Source organism: Myodes glareolus, chromosome 7 (assembly GCF_982192425.1).
Source record: "Myodes glareolus chromosome 7, mMyoGla1.1, whole genome shotgun sequence".
NCBI classification, from domain to species: domain Eukaryota; kingdom Metazoa; phylum Chordata; class Mammalia; order Rodentia; family Cricetidae; genus Myodes; species Myodes glareolus.
The window spans coordinates 16,416,324-16,434,032 of NC_142032.1; the positions used below are offsets into that span (position 1 = coordinate 16,416,324).

Here is a 17,709-nt window from a genome sequence, read left to right on the forward strand (position 1 = left end):
CCTGAATTACGTAAACCAGGCTGGCCTTGAACTCTAGAGATCCACTTGCCTTTGTGTCCCCAGTGCTGGAATTAATGGCGTGTGCTCCCAAAACTGGCTCCTGATCTGGTTTTCTCATAAAAGAAATAATCTACTGTACAGTTCTTTGACTGTATTCTGAAAACTCAACCATCCTTATGATGCTGGGTCAAAGAGAAAAGACACTTAGAAAATTCACTTTAATCTTGTACTTGTAATTTACTTCCCCCCCCCAAACAGTTAAAAAAACCAAACACACTCTATTACCATGGTCCTAGCTTGTGAACATATTGGTACATTGACTACACATCACCATAACATAATCACAAAAATGAAAGAGTCAGCACTGGAGAACCTAGGAAACGAAGAGCGGGCAACCAAAAGCACCCTGGCTCACACTTGCTGCCAGGCTGTTCCCCGCCAGTGTCCACAGAGAACCTCAGTGAGTCTGCCAGGGCTCAAGGGGCGCTGCTTTGGGAAAGGATCAGCTTCCTTGGTCCCCAGAGGTCTAACCTGTTGGGCTTTTCCTTTAGCATCCAAGGGCAAGGTTTAGAGGTTTGGGAGGGGAGATAACACACAGTCTGTGTCCCTACACACACTCAGAAGCTAAGTCAGATAACTGAGTTTGTTGGGAAGTACATATTTGGGAAGTCAACTGCCTCCAGGAAATGTCAGACACAGGCACTGGGCTGTTTTGTTAAAACAGGGCTGCCAGCATTAGGGGTTTCTGGACAGCAATGCAATAGATTCCACCTGCAAGTGGGCAGCCACCTGCTGCTTTGGTTTCTCTTCTTAACTTTAAGGATACTGACATCATATGTAAATTATAACTTCAAGATAGCCAGGAGCAAAGCTCAGCTTTATTCCCGAGATGGCTGCCTCACTGGTACCAACTGTGCTCACCATGGTGAAAAGGGTTCTGCGCTGCCAGAGGTCATCTGTGTGAGTCCTAGGACTGGCACCATTGGGAGTCTCTGAGTGCACTTCAAACTGCTGAGTTTAACCAAATGGGGATGGAGATTCGTGTGGACCAAAGTTACACTGTAAACCGATCACCACCGCACAGGCTGGAGTCACAGGAACTGGGTGCCAACATGACTCATTCTACCCAGTACTGCACTAATCTAGGTGGACCTGCCTCAGATTCAGGACCAGAAGGTATCACCATCTACCTCAAAAGGGAGATGCTAAGAATGAACATCACCATGGGCCCAATCATTTTCAGCTTTCTCTGTCTAGTCAAATGCTAACCATGTAGGTCAAGTTCAGCCTCTCAGATAGAGGTCAGCAAGAGAAGGGGAGCGAATGAGGGAAGACAGCCTTCTCCCCGGCTTTGCAGTGCTAAAAATAATTTTTTTTCTTACAGAATGATTTAGGAGTCTCAGTGTCATTTCCAGTTCCAAAACAAGCTACGGGGGCCAGACTTTATTACGCGTCAACTGCGTTCCAAACAGTTTCTGTCTCTAAAGTTAGGACAAATCTGAAAGAATTTAGCCAAGGGACAAGTGTAAAAGGCTCCCCATCTATAATTCACATCCACTTTCTGACTGCACTTCAAGGGAAGGGATGTGTGCAGCGCACGTGCACACACACACACACACACACACACACACGCACACGCACACGCACACATGCACGAGGATCAAGGCATCTTGCCTTGTCCAGACATCACCAGTGACACAAGTGGTCCAGCCTCCAGCAGGGTACCCTATGCACATGCTCATCCGCCTAAGAAGGCTTTCAGCTGTCTGTAGGAGAGGTCTTTCAAGCCGTACACTGGAAGGTAGATTTTAGTAAAAAGAGAGACTGACCATGGGGACAGTCATCTCAGAGCCACAGGACACTTGCAGCTTCTTGTCTACTATTCCTTTAAATGTGTTGAGATGTTCTTTGTTTCTCTTTTCTCTTAAAAAGGTCAAACTTTACATTTATTCTCGCCCAGTTGGGGATTGGGGATAATCAATTCCCACTGAAATCATGCAGAGATGGTAAGTGAGGTTTACCTTCTCTGGAAATGAACTTCTACTTACCTGATTGTTTCTTCTACAATGAACTGGTAAATGACCCCAGAGCTGAGAATGTGAGTGATTCAAGTTTCTCAGACCACTTAACTTCATTCCCATTTCCATCAGCAGCAGAAAGGACAACCTGGAGAAAGAGCTTAACCGAACTAACAGCTTCACCGCGCAGGTCCACCTGGGTCTAAGTACAGTGGGTGGCCATACTTCTCAAGGGTGTCAGAGCAGCACGCCTTCAGCTAGACCTCGGAAGGAGAGCGCAGTGCTGGCCTGATGAGTGTGCAGGAGTACCCACATCTCCCTCAAAGCCTGGCATCCAGCCCAGGGCCTCCAGATGCTGGGCAGATGTTTTCCTACTTCTACCTTTCAAAGCAGCATATATCTGAAGGGCTAGTCAAGTTATGGTCACTAGGCCATTTCTTGAAGCAGCTTAGGTCTCTTAATGTCTGACCTGTTTTTCAGCAAAGTCCTTCACTATTAGTCAGTGGACAAGTAGCTCAGAGCAGCTATCAGACGACTCTCTGCAGCATGCGAGTGGTTGGGAAAAGAGAAACAAATACGGAGAGATATTTCTTAGATGTAACTTGAGATTACAGTTACACAAGAAAAGGCAAATGGCACGCGTGACCTGACTCAGCATGTAAAGGCATTCACTCGGGGGCACTTTGGGTTAAGGGACGAGTTGCAAACCAGAGAATGAAGATGCTCTCGTCTCTCTCTCTCTTGCTGAAGTGAAGGTGGCCTGACCCCCATTTCTATTTTTCTAGCAGCTGGTTCAGCTGGCTTTCTTAAACTCAGATGCATGGTTAGGGACAGTGATGAGAGCCTGACTGCTTGGTTTCCAAGGGAAAAGCCTTAACCATCCCTTAGTAGGCAATACATGCTGGGGGAAAGTGAGTTGGCTCTCAGTTCAAGTTCTCCCAGGCTTACCCATGAGCCTCTGTGTCTGGAGTCTGCTGGCAGAGGCCCAGTGCTGCCTTCCATGTGGTCAGGTTAGCCCTCGAGGAAGTTCAGTCACTTATGCTTTTACTGGCTGGGGAAAGTGGACAGCAAAATAAGGCAGGAAGAGGGAAAGGTAGAGAAGGCTCCCGCTTACTAGTAACCCTGTGTGCCAAGCTTCACCCTGATCCCCTCTGGCAGCCTTGCCTTTCTGCAAATACTGGGTTTGGGAGAAGCAGAAGGAAGGATCTGCCATGCAAGGTTGAGACAGTTAGACTGACTGATATTTACTGGCCTAAATGGAGAACCAGCTTTCTCCTGACCACCTCTTAAGCTGCTGTGCTCACAGTCTGGGCAGTTACGGGTGCCTGGGTGCTTTCCGGCTCGGTCAAGGAAACAGATGTGAGCCACAGTACAGAATGCAGTGGTGCCTGGCGCTGGCCATTCCAAGCCTTTCTGCAGGCCAAGCCTTGCCAGTGATTTAAGATGAAGCACAATGCTTTTTATTACACATCTAATTGTTAATGAGAGGAAATGCAATCAGCAGCTCCTTTCCACTCTACATGGAACCGAGGAGACTGCTGAGTCCAGAGCAGACACAACCACTGATGGCGCCCAGGACATTCCTGTCCCTCCCCCTGGGCACAGGGAAGGAGAGAGAAAGCCGCAAATATGACAAGTGTCATGTTCATGAATCCACCGCTGCCCTGGGGTCACTTGCAGCAAAAGCCTGGAAATTAGGATACTCAAACTCTTCCAAGTGTCCCATTTTCTGGGTGATCCGCCTCATGCTAGATGAGGACACAGCACATGCCTTCTCGTTGAAGATGGAGAGAAGGAAGGGGGACAGAACCCAGGCTGGGGAGGAGGCAGCAGGTGCAGATCTTCCAGTGTGTGTGTCCCTCTCTCTCCTTTAAGGACGTGCAGGCAGCTGTCTCCTCCCACGCAGTGGCTTGGACTACTCTGGCCAGGTGCTGAACACTCCTGCATTAACAGGAAGAGGCCAGGCATTCTTTGCCTGGAAGCTGCAGCCCCTGTCCCCTAGAAGTGGGCCATATGGGGAAACTAGTTCTTCTGCTTAATGGCAAAGGAAGAGAGATTCTGGCAAAACACTAAATATATTTATAAGTCATCTTTGTCTGGAACCCAATGGGAGAGAAACAGGTGCAGAGGGGAAGGGGAGGGAACAGGAAGGGAGACTTAAAAGTTCCAATCATTCACACAAGATAAAGACATCTTCTGATAGCAGCACTGAAGCAGCCGGGTGTGCCGAGCAGACCATCCTGGTCAGCTGCTGACCGACTGTGTCCCAACAGGAGTCTCAAAGCCCTGCTCCTCGCTGATCCATCCGGGGAATCCGGGTAGGAGTGTGATTGTTGTTGTTCACCCTGGTCTTGGCAGATATGTTAAATACTGCGACATTAACGAGTCCTGTGTGGAAACACAGCCAACAGTCATTAGCCCCTTTCCTTCTACTTTCCCCTTGCTCTAAGACAAAAAGAATGTTCATGTGGCTGACAATAAGAAAGGCTTGGGGATCCATCCCAAGGGCTGCTCCCTGCCCACAAAATGCTTCTGTCACAGTCTCCTTGGGGACTTACACAAAGGAGCTGTGTGCTCAGGAGACAGCGGCTCTGTGCAGAGGCACTCTGATATCCTAAGATTAAGAGTGAACAATGGTGGGACGGAGCATGCTTTCCCCTGCTCCCTGCAACAACAGCAGGCAGGGACGGCTCTGTGGGCTCTGCCTGTGTAGGTGGAGGCTGGAAATGTGGCCTGGAGATTAAGGCAGGGGTGACACTGGAGATAGAAATTTGCTAGTCATCTATGCTGAAGTGAGAGCTGAAGTCATGGGAAAAGGTAAGACAATCCAAGAAGAGACCTTAGATGAGTCACAAAAGACAGCCAGATTCTCAGGGGACGTCTGCTTCATCAGGGTGAGGAGAGAGATGTAAGCAAAGTGAGGGAGAATAGGAACAGCGAGGGTTAGGTGCACATTTCCACGAGGCAGGCCAGGCACTCAATACCCAGTAGCCCCCACCCAATAACAAAATACTATTACATTGGAAAAAAACAAACATTGGCGAAAGGGCAGACAAGGTACACAGTAATCATGGTTATCTCCATGCAGACCTGTGGTGCAGATTCTGTACTCATTTCACTCATCAGGATATGACAGTCTGTGAATTTACACGCCCACAAGCACACAGCCAGTGTGACTTAGCTGAAGAATGATGAACCAACTATGCTCTCTCCAACAGCAGAGACACTGAGGGGAGCCCCCAGAGACACACTCACTCCCTCAGGAAGACTGACAGAGGTGCAGGAGTGCAGTGAGAGGCATGTCTGCCATAACAACCAAGGCGAGTGTGACAAACAGAAAGGCACAGAGGCAACGCTCCCAAAGCAGGTGCTCTTCCTAGGACCCAAAAACCCAACACATCTGACCCAGTGATGGCACCGGAAGCCAACTGCAGACGCGCTCATCAATAATACCCAAGTATTTTAGGTTTTGCCCTGCCTTAGAGAGCTGCTAGAGATTTGGGAAGGATACCAACTTCATGTGACTGCTGGAGAAGAACAAACTAACCAACCATGGGGTAATCTCCTGTGGATGGAGTAGAGACTGCAGACAAAAAAGCTACCTTCTGTTCCCAGGGAAACCAGGCGGAAATGTGCAATGTCAGACATTTCCGGTCACGTGTGGGATGAGCTGCTAGACTGGAAGGCCTCCCTGATCTAAGACCTATACAATGACAGGCTTTTGGGTCATTGATTTTCCAACTGGTTCAAATGTCACTGTACTTTCATAAAAACTGTGAAGGAACTACCAGTACTCCTACACAAGAACTCTACAGTCCTCTAGAACTAGAACTGGCTAGCTTCTACCATGGAAATCCCTGCTTCATTCAGTCCATGCCTCCTGCTGTCTAGGGCTTGGTGAGACAAGGGAATGAGAGGGAGAAACTCCCAGGAGCTAGCAGCACCTCACAGCCAACCCTCCACCTCCTACCACAGGGCCACATATACAAGTTCTTTTCATACCCGGGCAAGTATGAGGTCAGTGTTGGGTTATTTATCTGGAGATGTAGGTGTATGTCCGAGAAGGGGAGCGGGGTGGTTCAGCATGAGCAGCTGGATCATTTAGGAAGTCCCAGATGAGGATTGTGTCATCATGCGAACTACTGACAATCTGGAATTCATCAAACTGGAGTCGGAAAACTCTTCCAGAATGCTCCTAAGGAATCAGAAACAAAAGTATGATTTTGACTCAAAATCAAAAGCATCATGTCTAAAGGAGCCGATAAAGAATACGGTGTGCTCAGTCATTGTTTCAAACACAGACAGGAAGCAATTTCACTAACGTTAGGATGGAATACTCAAATACCTGGCAATAACTGGTCTCAGGAACACAGTAAACAAGCAGTATTACGTAGGCAAAATTGCAAAGAAGATGCTGGCTTGTCACTATCAACTGGGGTTAGGCAAGAGGAAAGGAGAATACTCTTGGTACCTCCCTGGCCTTATCATCTCCTGCAAGCTCCTCTGACCATCAGATATCACAGGTGGACAGCAGGTGCTGGTAAATGTGTGCCAACTAAACTTCTTGAGGCTGGAGACATGGCTCAACAGTTAAGAATGCTGGTTGATCTTCCAAAGGACTCAGGTTCAATTCCCAACACCCACATGGAGCTAACAATCATCTATAACTACAATTCTAGAGGATTTGACACACTCTGGTCTCTGAGGGCATTGCACTGTACAGATACACATGCAGGCAAAGCATCTGTGGACATAAAATAAAAACATAAACCATTTAGAGATTTTCATGATGCATCAAGTCCTGCCATGACCAATTTGAAGCTATCCACATTCGGTCAACAACTTGTAAAATTCTAATGGCTGGCTTTCTTGAGGTCAGGAGCCTAGTCTAGCACATCAGGGTAGTAAGCACTGCCTAGATCAGGCGGCTACTCTTCCTGGAAAGTGCTTTTGACACTGTTACTAGTCAGTCTCACCTGCACTCTAGTGCTTTTTCACTTATTCTTAAATTTCATATTAAACACATACACACATTTATTTATTTATGCCCAGCTTATTTTACTCAACATTCTTTGTTGGTTTGACTCTCAAGACAGGTTTTCTCTGTGTAACTGACCTGGCTACCTTGAACTCACAGAGATTTGCTTGCCTCCGCTTCCCAGTGTTGGATTTAAAGGTATGTATCATCACCGCCCGGTTATGTTCTTCTTCTTTTTTTTTTAATACCTATTTTTCTTCCCTTTTTTAAAATAATGATTCATTTATTTTTATTTTACATGTATTGGTGTTTTGCTTGCATATGTCTGTGTGAGGGTGTCAGCTCTCCCGGAACTGGAGCTATAGATAGTTGTGAGTTGGGAATTGAACCTAGGTCCTTTGGAAGAGCAGTCAGCGCTCTTAGTCGCTGAGCCATCTCTCCAGCCCACAAGCTGAATACTCTTTTGTTGTTGCTGTTATTTGTTTTGTTTTGGGGAACAAGTCTTGCTATACAGTCTTAGCCTGTCTTGAATTCAAGATCCTTCTTCCTTAGGCCTGAGTTCTGGTTATAAGCACCCACCACCATTCCCTATTTGTAAAGTTCGATTTTTCTTTTTAAAGATAGGGTCTTTATATATAGTCAGGTGGTCAGAAACTCATAATCTTCTTGCCTCATCTATCTATCTATCTATCTATCTATCTATCTATCTATCTATCTATCTATCTATCTATTTTTCCATTTAATTTTTGAGACAGGGTTTCTCTATGTAGCCCTGGATGTCCTGGAACTCACTATGTAGACCAGACTGGCCTCAAACTCACAGAGATCGGCCTGCCTCTGCCTCCTGAGTGCTGGGATTAAAGGTGTATGCACCACTCCTCTTGTCTCATTTTTAAGGTCTGTGATGACAGACACATGCCAAAATGATCCATGCATAGAATACCCACTTGAAGACATGTTTGAAGAGAGCAGGCCAAGCTCATGTGATATTAAAAGAATGTATCCAATCTTAGGTTTTTGGGTCCAAGGGACAGGGTCTCAATCTGTAGTCCAGGCCTTTCATGAACACATGGCAATTCTCCTGTCTCAGTCTCTAAATGCTGAGCTACCTGTGTATGCCACCATATACAATTTAAGAAAGTGCTTTAAATTTGAGAAAGACAAAGTTTTCCTTCTCTCCAGAACTGAGACTTCCTGAATGTTAAACCAGAACTCAGAACACTGGGCTTTTAATATTTCATCTCTTCCCTGAGTTGTCCAAAAGATTCTTTTACTCTGGATCCACACACATCTAACTAAAGCAACATTTGTCAGTCTGAGCCTGTGGTCCCAGCACTAGGGAGATGGGAGCAGAAGGAGCACAATTCAATCCAGCCAGGGCCACATGAGGCCCCGCTACAAAGCATTTGAAGAGGTCACTTCTCCTCCTGACTCACTTCTCTCGCCAAGTGTCAAGATGCTCAAGCATAGGGTAAACGGGGATAACGATGACTGGGCTTGAGGTGCTGGAGGCACTGCCTAGTGAATGGGATGCAGAACTAAGGAGCTGACCGGGGCCCCAGTGAGTCCCAGAATACTTTTTTTCTTTTTTTCAAGTACAGGTGTTCAGGTCCTTAGATTCTGGACAGGTTCCAATTTGAGTAATTATATTCTCTCTCCCTCAGTACCGCCTGCTGCTTCTGGTGGATACAGAATCCTTACTCACTTCCTGCACTACATGTGGGAGAGGTGCCATGCAGCTGTTAAGCAGCTGCCACAGTCCTCTCCATACACAGTCTCTAAAGCACTTTTGGATGAAAGGCACTATATAAACGTATTTTATTGTCATGTATTGGTTGCTTTTCCACTTTGTAGGTTTTGTGAGAATCTAACTATAAAATCCAGATCTATATTCTACAGCACATTAACATTTAATTTCTTCCCCTACCTGCTCTTCAGTCCCCTTTAACAATAAGGCTCTTACCACAAGCGTCCGTAGACAAAGAGTCCCTGCAGGAGCACGGGGGTCCAAAGCAGCCATAAGATCCCACACTTTAATTTTTCTGAAGATCAAAAAGGGGACAAAAGTCTTAGTTAAAAGCAAACGTAAGGAAACACAAGGAAGAACAGCACAAAACCAGGGCAATAAGAGTGGGTAGCGAGTGTAGCTCCCAGGAATCGGAGGACGTCGAGATCTGGGGCTGTGCTCTCACATCCTCTCTTAGAATAGACACTCTACATGCCTAGCCTGCGATGCTGGATTTGTCTGGTTCTTTGCTTTATAGGGCAAACCAGACAAATATAGAATCTAATAGCCAAAATAATGATCAATACAAATACAATTAATGACTAGAAAGAATGTTTTAGGAAGCAGTAAGCAAGAGAGAGAGAGAGAAAGAGAGAGAGAGAGAGAGAGAGAGAGAGAGAGAGAGAGAGAGAGAGAGGTGAATACCAATTAAGCAATGGTGTATTTTAACTTTAGAGTTAGAGTCAAGGAAGGTTACTTCTAATACCATAAACTGGGAAGGACGAAGACACAGACTTTGGGGAAGAAAGGTGTTAGGGACTGAGCCCAGCCCTGCACATGCTAAGCACATGCTCTGCTACTGAGCTACAGCCTGAGCTCTTACATTTACTTGTCTTGTCATATTGTTAGTGAACTCACCCATCATAGGCCCCACTCACTATCCTTTTGTTATCAAATCGAATGCAGCGCACCAGCTCCTCATGGCCTTCTAACACACGCAGGCACGCACCGCACTCTATGTCCCACAATCTGGAAGGAAAACCGAGTCAAGTAGCTACATGGATTCATTTCTAAGTCTTGAATATTACAATATATTTCACACATCCGCTGAGCATTCACAGAGGGGGCTGGAAGAACACTGAGCAGTTAGGAGTTCTGGTTCCCAGCACCTACATGAGGTTCATCACTTTCCACAGTTCTAGTCCCAGAGGACCCAGCACTCTTCTGACCAACTTGGGTGTGAGTCACACATGGGTGTGAATACTATTCATAGGCAACACAGTCAGACACATAAAATAAAAATATATTTGAAAATTTCACAAATATCAGTCACTCATATAAAAGTATATTACTTTCAATATAATATTTGCTATCTGTCATATAATTTGGGCAGAAAAAGTGTGATTTAAGTCCAAATGCTGTAAATGTTTTCAAAACGCAATGCTTTATACAACTCTGAAACCAGGTACTTCCAGCGGGAATTTAACGTGCAGTCCCTAGGAAGAGAGAGTAATTCTTTCTGAAGTCACCCCTAAGAGTGAGAAACACCGTGTCACTGAGCCCCCACTCGCACCAGTCGCTCCACCTCTGCTGGAGGACACTGCCCTCAGCACTGTGTAGGGCAGTCACAGCGACAGAGCAAAGCCAGGCCGGCAATAGTTTTAATGCTTTCAGCCCAATTCCATTGACTTCCAAGAGTGGCAGGTTTGATATGCATCAGGCCTAGCTCTTTCTTCCCTCAGGCACTGAAGGAAAGGAGATGACAGATAAAATTTCCAAATTATTACCACCTCTCTGTCATTCATCTTTGTAAGGACAAAAATACAAAAAGTACAGATTTGTGCAACCTTCAAATTTAAAGACAATCAGCTCTCTGGCCAACTATTGTATTGAAGTGAAAAGTCATAATTTCTAGCAGAGAAACAATCTTTCTTCCACCCTTTCTCTTTATGCTGTGAACAACAGTGACGTAGGGAAACGGCCTTTATTCATTAGCATTTTTAAACCACAGGAAAGAATTTTGTTTGTTTGTTTGTTTCTTTTTCGAGACAGGATTTCTCTGTAGTTTTGGAGCCTGGCCTAGAACTAGCTCTGTAGACCAGACTGGCCTCGAACTCAAAGAGTTCCGCCTGCCTCTGCCCGGCCCTACAGGAAAGAATTTTAAAAGAAGGGCCTTTAACCTTCATTAGCTGTCTTAAGTTTCTTATTTAAGCACTTCCCCTGAAATAGGTCTATTTGGTAAGAAAAGATCACGGGAAGGAAACACACCAACAAAAAGCTTTTCTGTGCTGCCTCTCAGGGAGGGCAGCTTTAGACCTGTAAGAAGCTGCACAAATGAAGCATATTTGATTGGAGGAGAGATGTGTTCCCAGGGGGGGACTGGGAGGAGTGAAGGGATATATGAAAATAGAATAAAAAAAAACCAAAATCAAAATCAAAACCAAACCAAAGTTAGGTGGTGGTGTTCCACACCTATAATCCCTGCACTCAGGAAGCAGGACCTCTGTGAACTAGAGGCCAGTTCCAGGACAGCCAGACTACACAGAGAAACTGTCTTGAAACCCAGACAACAACAACAAACCACAACATACAGACAGTTAAAGATCATGAGATCTGTGCACAAATGGTGACTGGAAGGGTGACGGGGTCCATTCTGGGAAAGGGCACCTGCTGCTCACCTGATGGTGTTGTCAGATGAGCCACTCACCACCAGCCTGTCTCTGTACTGCAAACAGGCGATTCCTCGTTTGTGTCCATTTAGGGTCCTTACAAATTCACAAGTACTTGTGTTCCACACCTGAGAGAGAAAAATGACAACTGAGCAGTTGATCGGTACACTTTCTGCCAGTACTGGGTAAGCAGAAAACAGAAGTGAGTCATCAGAGAATGCCAATGTCTCAAAGAACAGAGATGTAAATCAGAGTTGAGCTTAGTTCTTGGTAACACGGGACTATTGTGAAGCTGGCTGCTCCTTCATCCTCTTACAGAACCGGCCTCCTCTTCATGCTGCGTGTGCATACTCAATGCCCTCCTTAGTTCCTTTCCACCCGATTTTTTAGAGATATATTTACTATTTTTATGTGTAGGTGTGCCTACTTGGATTTGTGTTTACCACGTGTGTGCAGGAGCCCACAGACGCCTGAAGAGGGTGTCAGGGCCCCGGGAACTGCGGTTCCAGGTGGTTTTAAACCACTGTCTGCAAGCTGATAACTAGACCTGAGTCCTTTGTGAAAGCAGGCGGTCCTCTGTCTTAACACACCGAGTCACCTCTTCAGCTCCTCCAACCCACTTTCTGAGAGAGGTCTTTAAACACGAAGTTTCCTGCTTTGGAGAACGGCTGGCCAGCAAACACCAGGGATCTACCCTCTTTGCCCTCGTGCCCATCACTGAGATCGCAAACTTAGGATGCAAAACACATGACTGCTACGAATCTTAACTCAGCCCTTAATGCTTGTGCGACAAGGACTTCATCAGCCTGGCCATTTTCTCAGCTCCAGTATGTTTATTTTCTTGGACTTAAACTTACACCTGCTCTTCTCACACTTGTAATAACTGTTATTATCTTTCTAAGCTGGGTCTTGGGCACACCAGTCAAGCTACCACTAAGTTACATCTCCAGCCCATTATTGTTATTTATAGAAATAAAAATTGAATTAAATATGACATTATTCTACCACAATGCTTATGTATACAGTTGTCCTCGATCACACTTTTACATCAACTCCTTATTACACCTTGTGAATACATGGAAAAGTGGCCCATTACCTTTATGGTTCTATCCCCAGATGCAGAAACGATGTACTTGTCATCAAAGTCCACAACATTGACCGCAGCTCGGTGTCCCACCAGCACCCTCCTTAGGGTGATGTCAGTTGGGGAGGCCATATCCCATACAGCAATGGAACGATCTTTGGAGCATGTTACCATCATGCCATTATTGAAGCGCAAGTGCAGAACTGCCTCACAATGGTGAATCAATGTGTTTAGCATCTCACCTGCATTTACGTCCCACACTCTGAAAAGGATAACGGAGAATTAGACGGTACTTAGGCTTTAGTGCAGTGCCTTTTCTTGACTATGGAGCTTACCATCAATGCCTGCTCCCCTCAACACCCACTTTCTTTTTGAAATAGGGTTTCTCTGTAGTTCTGGCTGTCCTGAAACTTATTCTGTAGACCAGGCTGGCCTTGAATTCAAAGATCCACCTCCCTCCTAAGAAGAAACTAAGAGACCATAATGCTTGGCTCATCCCCACTTTTTTAAAAATTTATTTATTATGTATAGTGTTCTGCCAGAAGGAGGCACCACATCTCATTATAGATGGTTGTGAGCCCCATGTGGTTTCTGAGAATTGAAATCAGGACCTCTGGAAGAGCAGCTAGTGCTTTAACCTCTGAGTCATCTCTCCAGCTCCTCACCCCCCCCCCCACTTTTATGGCAACTGTTGTGCTCTTCCTTTGTAGCCCCAAGGCAGAGTATGAATGAACCATAAGGAAGCAGTGTAGACAAAGAGAAAAGGCAGGAAGTAGGTGTTTCCTGGGTAAAACCTTAAGATGGGAAATCTGGCCAAGCTACAGTGCTCAAGGATGAGAAAGTAGTCATTATCACCTGATAATTTGTCACAGATTTTTGGATTAATATTCTAATATTATTCTATTAAGAACACACATGTAAACCAGGACAAAGAATAGCAATAGGGAGAACCAAGAGTGGGTCTGTGCCTGTGTTACCACCCAAGCCTGTGGTTGGGGCTGCTGCCTGAAGCCATGTTAATGTCTATGGGCATGGGAAAGCTGGCTCTGCCCCTTGCTGCTGTGCCAAGTTGGCATCATGGAAGAGCTAGCTCCGCCCCGCTCTGGCCACTGCATGCTCTCTTCAGCTGATGGCTTCTGGCAGATGCAGGTGGAGAAAGACCCATTCTTCCTGGACGGTTGTATTTGACTATGCTCCACTAAATATGTGGACAACACAAAATGGAATTTTTTTTTGGGGGGGGGGTCATGGGGAGGCATGGGAAGACAGGGATGTTGTAGGAAGCTGCTTGTTCGTTTCCCGGCTGCCCAGACTCCCAAAATAACCACACAGAAACTGTATCAATTAAATCATTGCTTGGCCCATTAGCTCTACCTTCTTAGTGGCTAACTCTTACATATTAATTTAACCCATTTCTATTAATCTGTGTATTGCCACGTGGCTGTAGCTTACTGGGTAAAGTTTTGGCATCTGTCTCTGGCAGGGCTACATGGCTTCTACTCATTTTGCAGCCTTCTTCCTCCCAGCATTCAGTCTAGTTTTTCCCGCCTACTTCTGTTCTGCCCTGCTCTGCTCTAGGCTCAAAGCAGTTTCTCTATTCACCAATTGTATTCACAGTATACAGAGGGGAATTCCACATCACAGGGAGGTAAGCATGATTGGGGCATATTATGTGAGATTCCTAAATAATCAATAAAAATGATTTAAAAAAATAGCAGTAAGACCTGTGCCAGTGACTGCCCACAGAAATGATGGCCACGATGTTTTGCCACAGACTTAGTAATGTAGACTTGAGTTTGATTTCCCGGAATGTTAAGCTTTCCACCTGGGTCAAGGGTCAGAATTATGTAGATTCTAAGTTCAAGGTTCCATCTCTGTGCTTTTCAGGGCAAGAGGTCAACAAGAGTCCTCCCTCCCACTCCAAGTACTTTCTTCATAGCAGTGTCATGATAGAAATGACCTTGACTACTCTATTTTTGCACACTGATTTTGGTTTTTAAAACATTTTATTGCCCTTTTCAGCTGAGCCCTCCTTCTGGAAAGCCATGTTGTTCTGCAGTGTTGCTAAGAGGGAGACTGCTGCTTAGCACGCTAAGCCCTGGGTTCAGTCCCAACATCGCCCAAACAAGCAAACAAAACATCATCTCTCCCCTATGCTCCAGCTCCTGTAAGGCATTCCACAGCATGGATAAAGTTAATTGCCAACAACTGCAAGGACCGGCCTGCTATGCCTAGCAGTCAAAGGAGCAGCCTTTCCTACTTACAGGGTATAACTTTAGGGAATTTAACAATGTAGTTAACTGCCTTTTATTCTAGCTTTTTAAAAGTTACTTTTGATGTATCATGTTTGCTAAATTCTTTAGCTTCAGGTGAAATACCTAGTAGGTTTTCAGCAGTGAGGCTGGTACCCTGAACTCAAGTTACACTGACTCCAGCAGCATAATGGCTGTGTCATCAAATCACCAGTGCCTCTGGAAATTGAGAACCCCTCCCCGAGTGAAACTTGCAATTAAACACTGTGGGGACGGCAGGGGAGGGGCTGGCAAGGAACAAGCCCTGCTTACCGGTATACACTTGAAGGGCTCATACACGCCTGCACTGTTACAATCACCCAAAAGGAGGCTTCGTTTCCTTCCTGCGCTCCCGTGAGGTGCTTTCCCATAAAGAGAGGGAAAGTTCCTATGCCAGGTGCTTCTCTAAATTAAAACCTGTGTGTAGCTTCTTAAACATGCCAAAGTAGAAATCTACCCAAAGGTTCTAAAATCAAGCATCTAGCTCTAGAGTGATAAGTGACCGACCATAAGCTAACTCTAAGACCTGACACCTTTACACAGACATACATATTTATTCACATTAAATAAAAACTTTTAAAGAAAAGGGAATTACTGCGACAGAAAGTGGAGTGTTTTAGAGCCTGAAATTTCCTACCTGACAGTGGAATCCGATGATCCAGTTATGATCACTCTCTCATCATACTGGAGACACAGGACGGAGCCTGTGTGGCCTGTGAGAATTCGCTTGCATTCCAATGTGCTTTTATCCCAGATCTAGGAGGGCAAAGGATCACTGTCACAATGGGGTGCTGTGGAGACTTGTTGCTCTGTACATGTATGACCCCCAGACGGCAAGGCAGAGCCGACACCTGCATGTGCTGACTTCAGTCTAATGCTAACGTTATCCCTTCATCAAGGCGGAAGAGTAGCCTATAATTAGGAAGGCCAGAATAACAACAGCTTCCGTCAGCGCACTTCTAGAAGGGAGTTCAACCCTGGAACTATCCATTTGTATGATTCTCTGGGGAGAAGCAGACACTTGCCCTTTAAGGAAATTGGTTTTGGTACTAGAACCAATCTAAAATTCTCACTTCCTAGAAATAACACCTAAGACTCATGCTTTAGATTGCTTTATGAACACAGTCACCCTTACTCCCACAGCTATGCTCCTCAGCTGAAGAGACCTCACCTTGATCGTGTTGTCTCGAAGGCCGCTTACTATTTTCTGGTCATCATATTGTAAACAGTAAACTCCTTTGCTTGTTTCACTGCGGCAGTGGATTCTCTGTAAACTATGGCGTCCACATCTCCAGTTTGATTCTATTGTCTGAAAAGGAGAATTTGAAGAAGCAGCTAATTAGGAAAGAACTCAAACCAATGGCTCTATGGCAGTTGGTGTCAACATGTGGGGTGTGACTCACACTACCATTTCACAGGGGGTGCCTAAGACCACTGGAAAACACGAGTATTTACACTACAATTCATAACAATAGTAAAATTACAGTTGTGAAATAACAATGAGAATAATTTTGTGTCTGGGGGTCACACAGCATAAGAAACTGCTGTAAAGGGCCGCAGCACGAGGAAGGGGCGAGCCACAGCTCTGGGGTACAAACGTAGAGAAGCTGTGTAACGCGCATGCGCACTGCTCCTCTTAGATATGAGCATCCACGCCTACTGATAACTTTTCAAGGAGGTTCGTCAGCTTGAGTTCTAGGTCTCCCTGGTGTTTAGGAAGGTGGTAATCCCCTTTTGCACTCTATCTGTCGGTAAACAAAGGTTTTAAAGCTACGCCAAAATCGACTGGGAGTCTTCTGTACTTTACCAACCTTATTCATTGGGAAAAGACACTGATTTTTAACCCACACCGAATACCTTAATGGGTTTTCTGTAACAATGCTTGTAAGCTAAGCATACTAGTGATCCCCAGCACTCAGCATATATCCAGAAATACATCAATTCTTACCTCAATATCTTGTATAATTTTAGGATAAAGTGCTCTATAAAAGGAGTTGGGAGGAGCATTCTCATCAGGAGGTTTGTTTTTGAATAGGTACTGTCCCCTAAAAAAACAAATATTTACCAATGAAGATCTTAAATCAATTTAGAAGAAGCTTTGTAGTTCTTCAAAGTGTTTCAGTTACTATTCCACATAATAGCAATTAACTAGCCGGCAAGGCACGATGGTAAGGCGATTTTAGGAGTCCCATGTCCAAAGTGTTAATCTCCTGGTATCTAAGGAGCCTGATCAACATTAATTCCAGTACAGAACATCAGAGCACCAACCCCTTTGGGATGCTGATAAACGTATACTTGGATAAACGTATACTCATCTACTGGTTGATTAGGCTTCTGTACATTTACTGATTTTATCATTTGATAACAATGGTAATTCTTCTAGTTAATAATCATCACTATTACTTTTTTTCCCTTGGCTCTGGGGCTGGAGTCCTAAGCTGTGTGCACATTGCTAGGTAAGTCGTTTGCCACTCTACCTCAGGCCCCTGAGCCAAGCTGTGCCAGTGTCAGAGGAAGCCTAGCATGCTGGGTAACAGCCATGTTTCTGCTATGGAGCCCAAGCCTTTAGTTATTTATTACACAGGGTGGGTATGCTAGCTCAGTCACTGGGGCTATTCCTGACCATGTGGCAGTCCTCACTTCATAGAACAAACAAAGGGACTGCACGAGTGCCCAGAAGCAGGCAGGAAAGAGGTGAGGAGACATGCTCAGCACGCCACGCTATCATGTGTGAGGTAGGAGGCTAGCTTTCACAGATGTGTTTCTGTGCACACGCAGACGTAGTTCCTGATTTCCTCGACTCCAGCAAGCAGCATTTGCTAGCATCTCTTTCCTTTTAACAGCGTATCTCCAAACACTCACATCGCAAGTTAGAGTGCTCCCCATCCCCTCACCCCCCAAAAAAGGTAAACAGCAATCACTTCCTGCTGAGCAAAAAAATTT

General features: G+C 45.3%; 1 protein-coding gene across 17 annotated transcripts in view; it reads right to left on the bottom strand.

Moving 5' to 3' along the window:
• Positions 1-204: 204 nt before the first annotated feature.
• Positions 205-17,709, bottom strand: part of Btrc (beta-transducin repeat containing E3 ubiquitin protein ligase) — a 185,612-nt gene continuing 168,107 nt past the window's right edge. For all 17 annotated transcript variants that reach the window (XM_085693996.2, XM_085693990.2, XM_048439124.3 and 14 more), the window contains 9 exons: positions 16,715-16,811; positions 15,938-16,075; positions 15,404-15,522; positions 12,488-12,737; positions 11,401-11,519; positions 9,641-9,751; positions 8,960-9,038; positions 6,021-6,213; positions 205-4,406 (listed from right to left, as the gene is read on the bottom strand). In XM_085693996.2, coding sequence (XP_085550122.1) covers positions 6,052-6,213; positions 8,960-9,038; positions 9,641-9,751; positions 11,401-11,519; positions 12,488-12,737; positions 15,404-15,522; positions 15,938-16,075; positions 16,715-16,811 — 1,075 coding nt within the window. In that variant the 3' untranslated portion in view covers positions 205-4,406; positions 6,021-6,051. The remainder of the gene's footprint in view (positions 4,407-6,020; positions 6,214-8,959; positions 9,039-9,640; positions 9,752-11,400; positions 11,520-12,487; positions 12,738-15,403; positions 15,523-15,937; positions 16,076-16,714; positions 16,812-17,709) is intronic.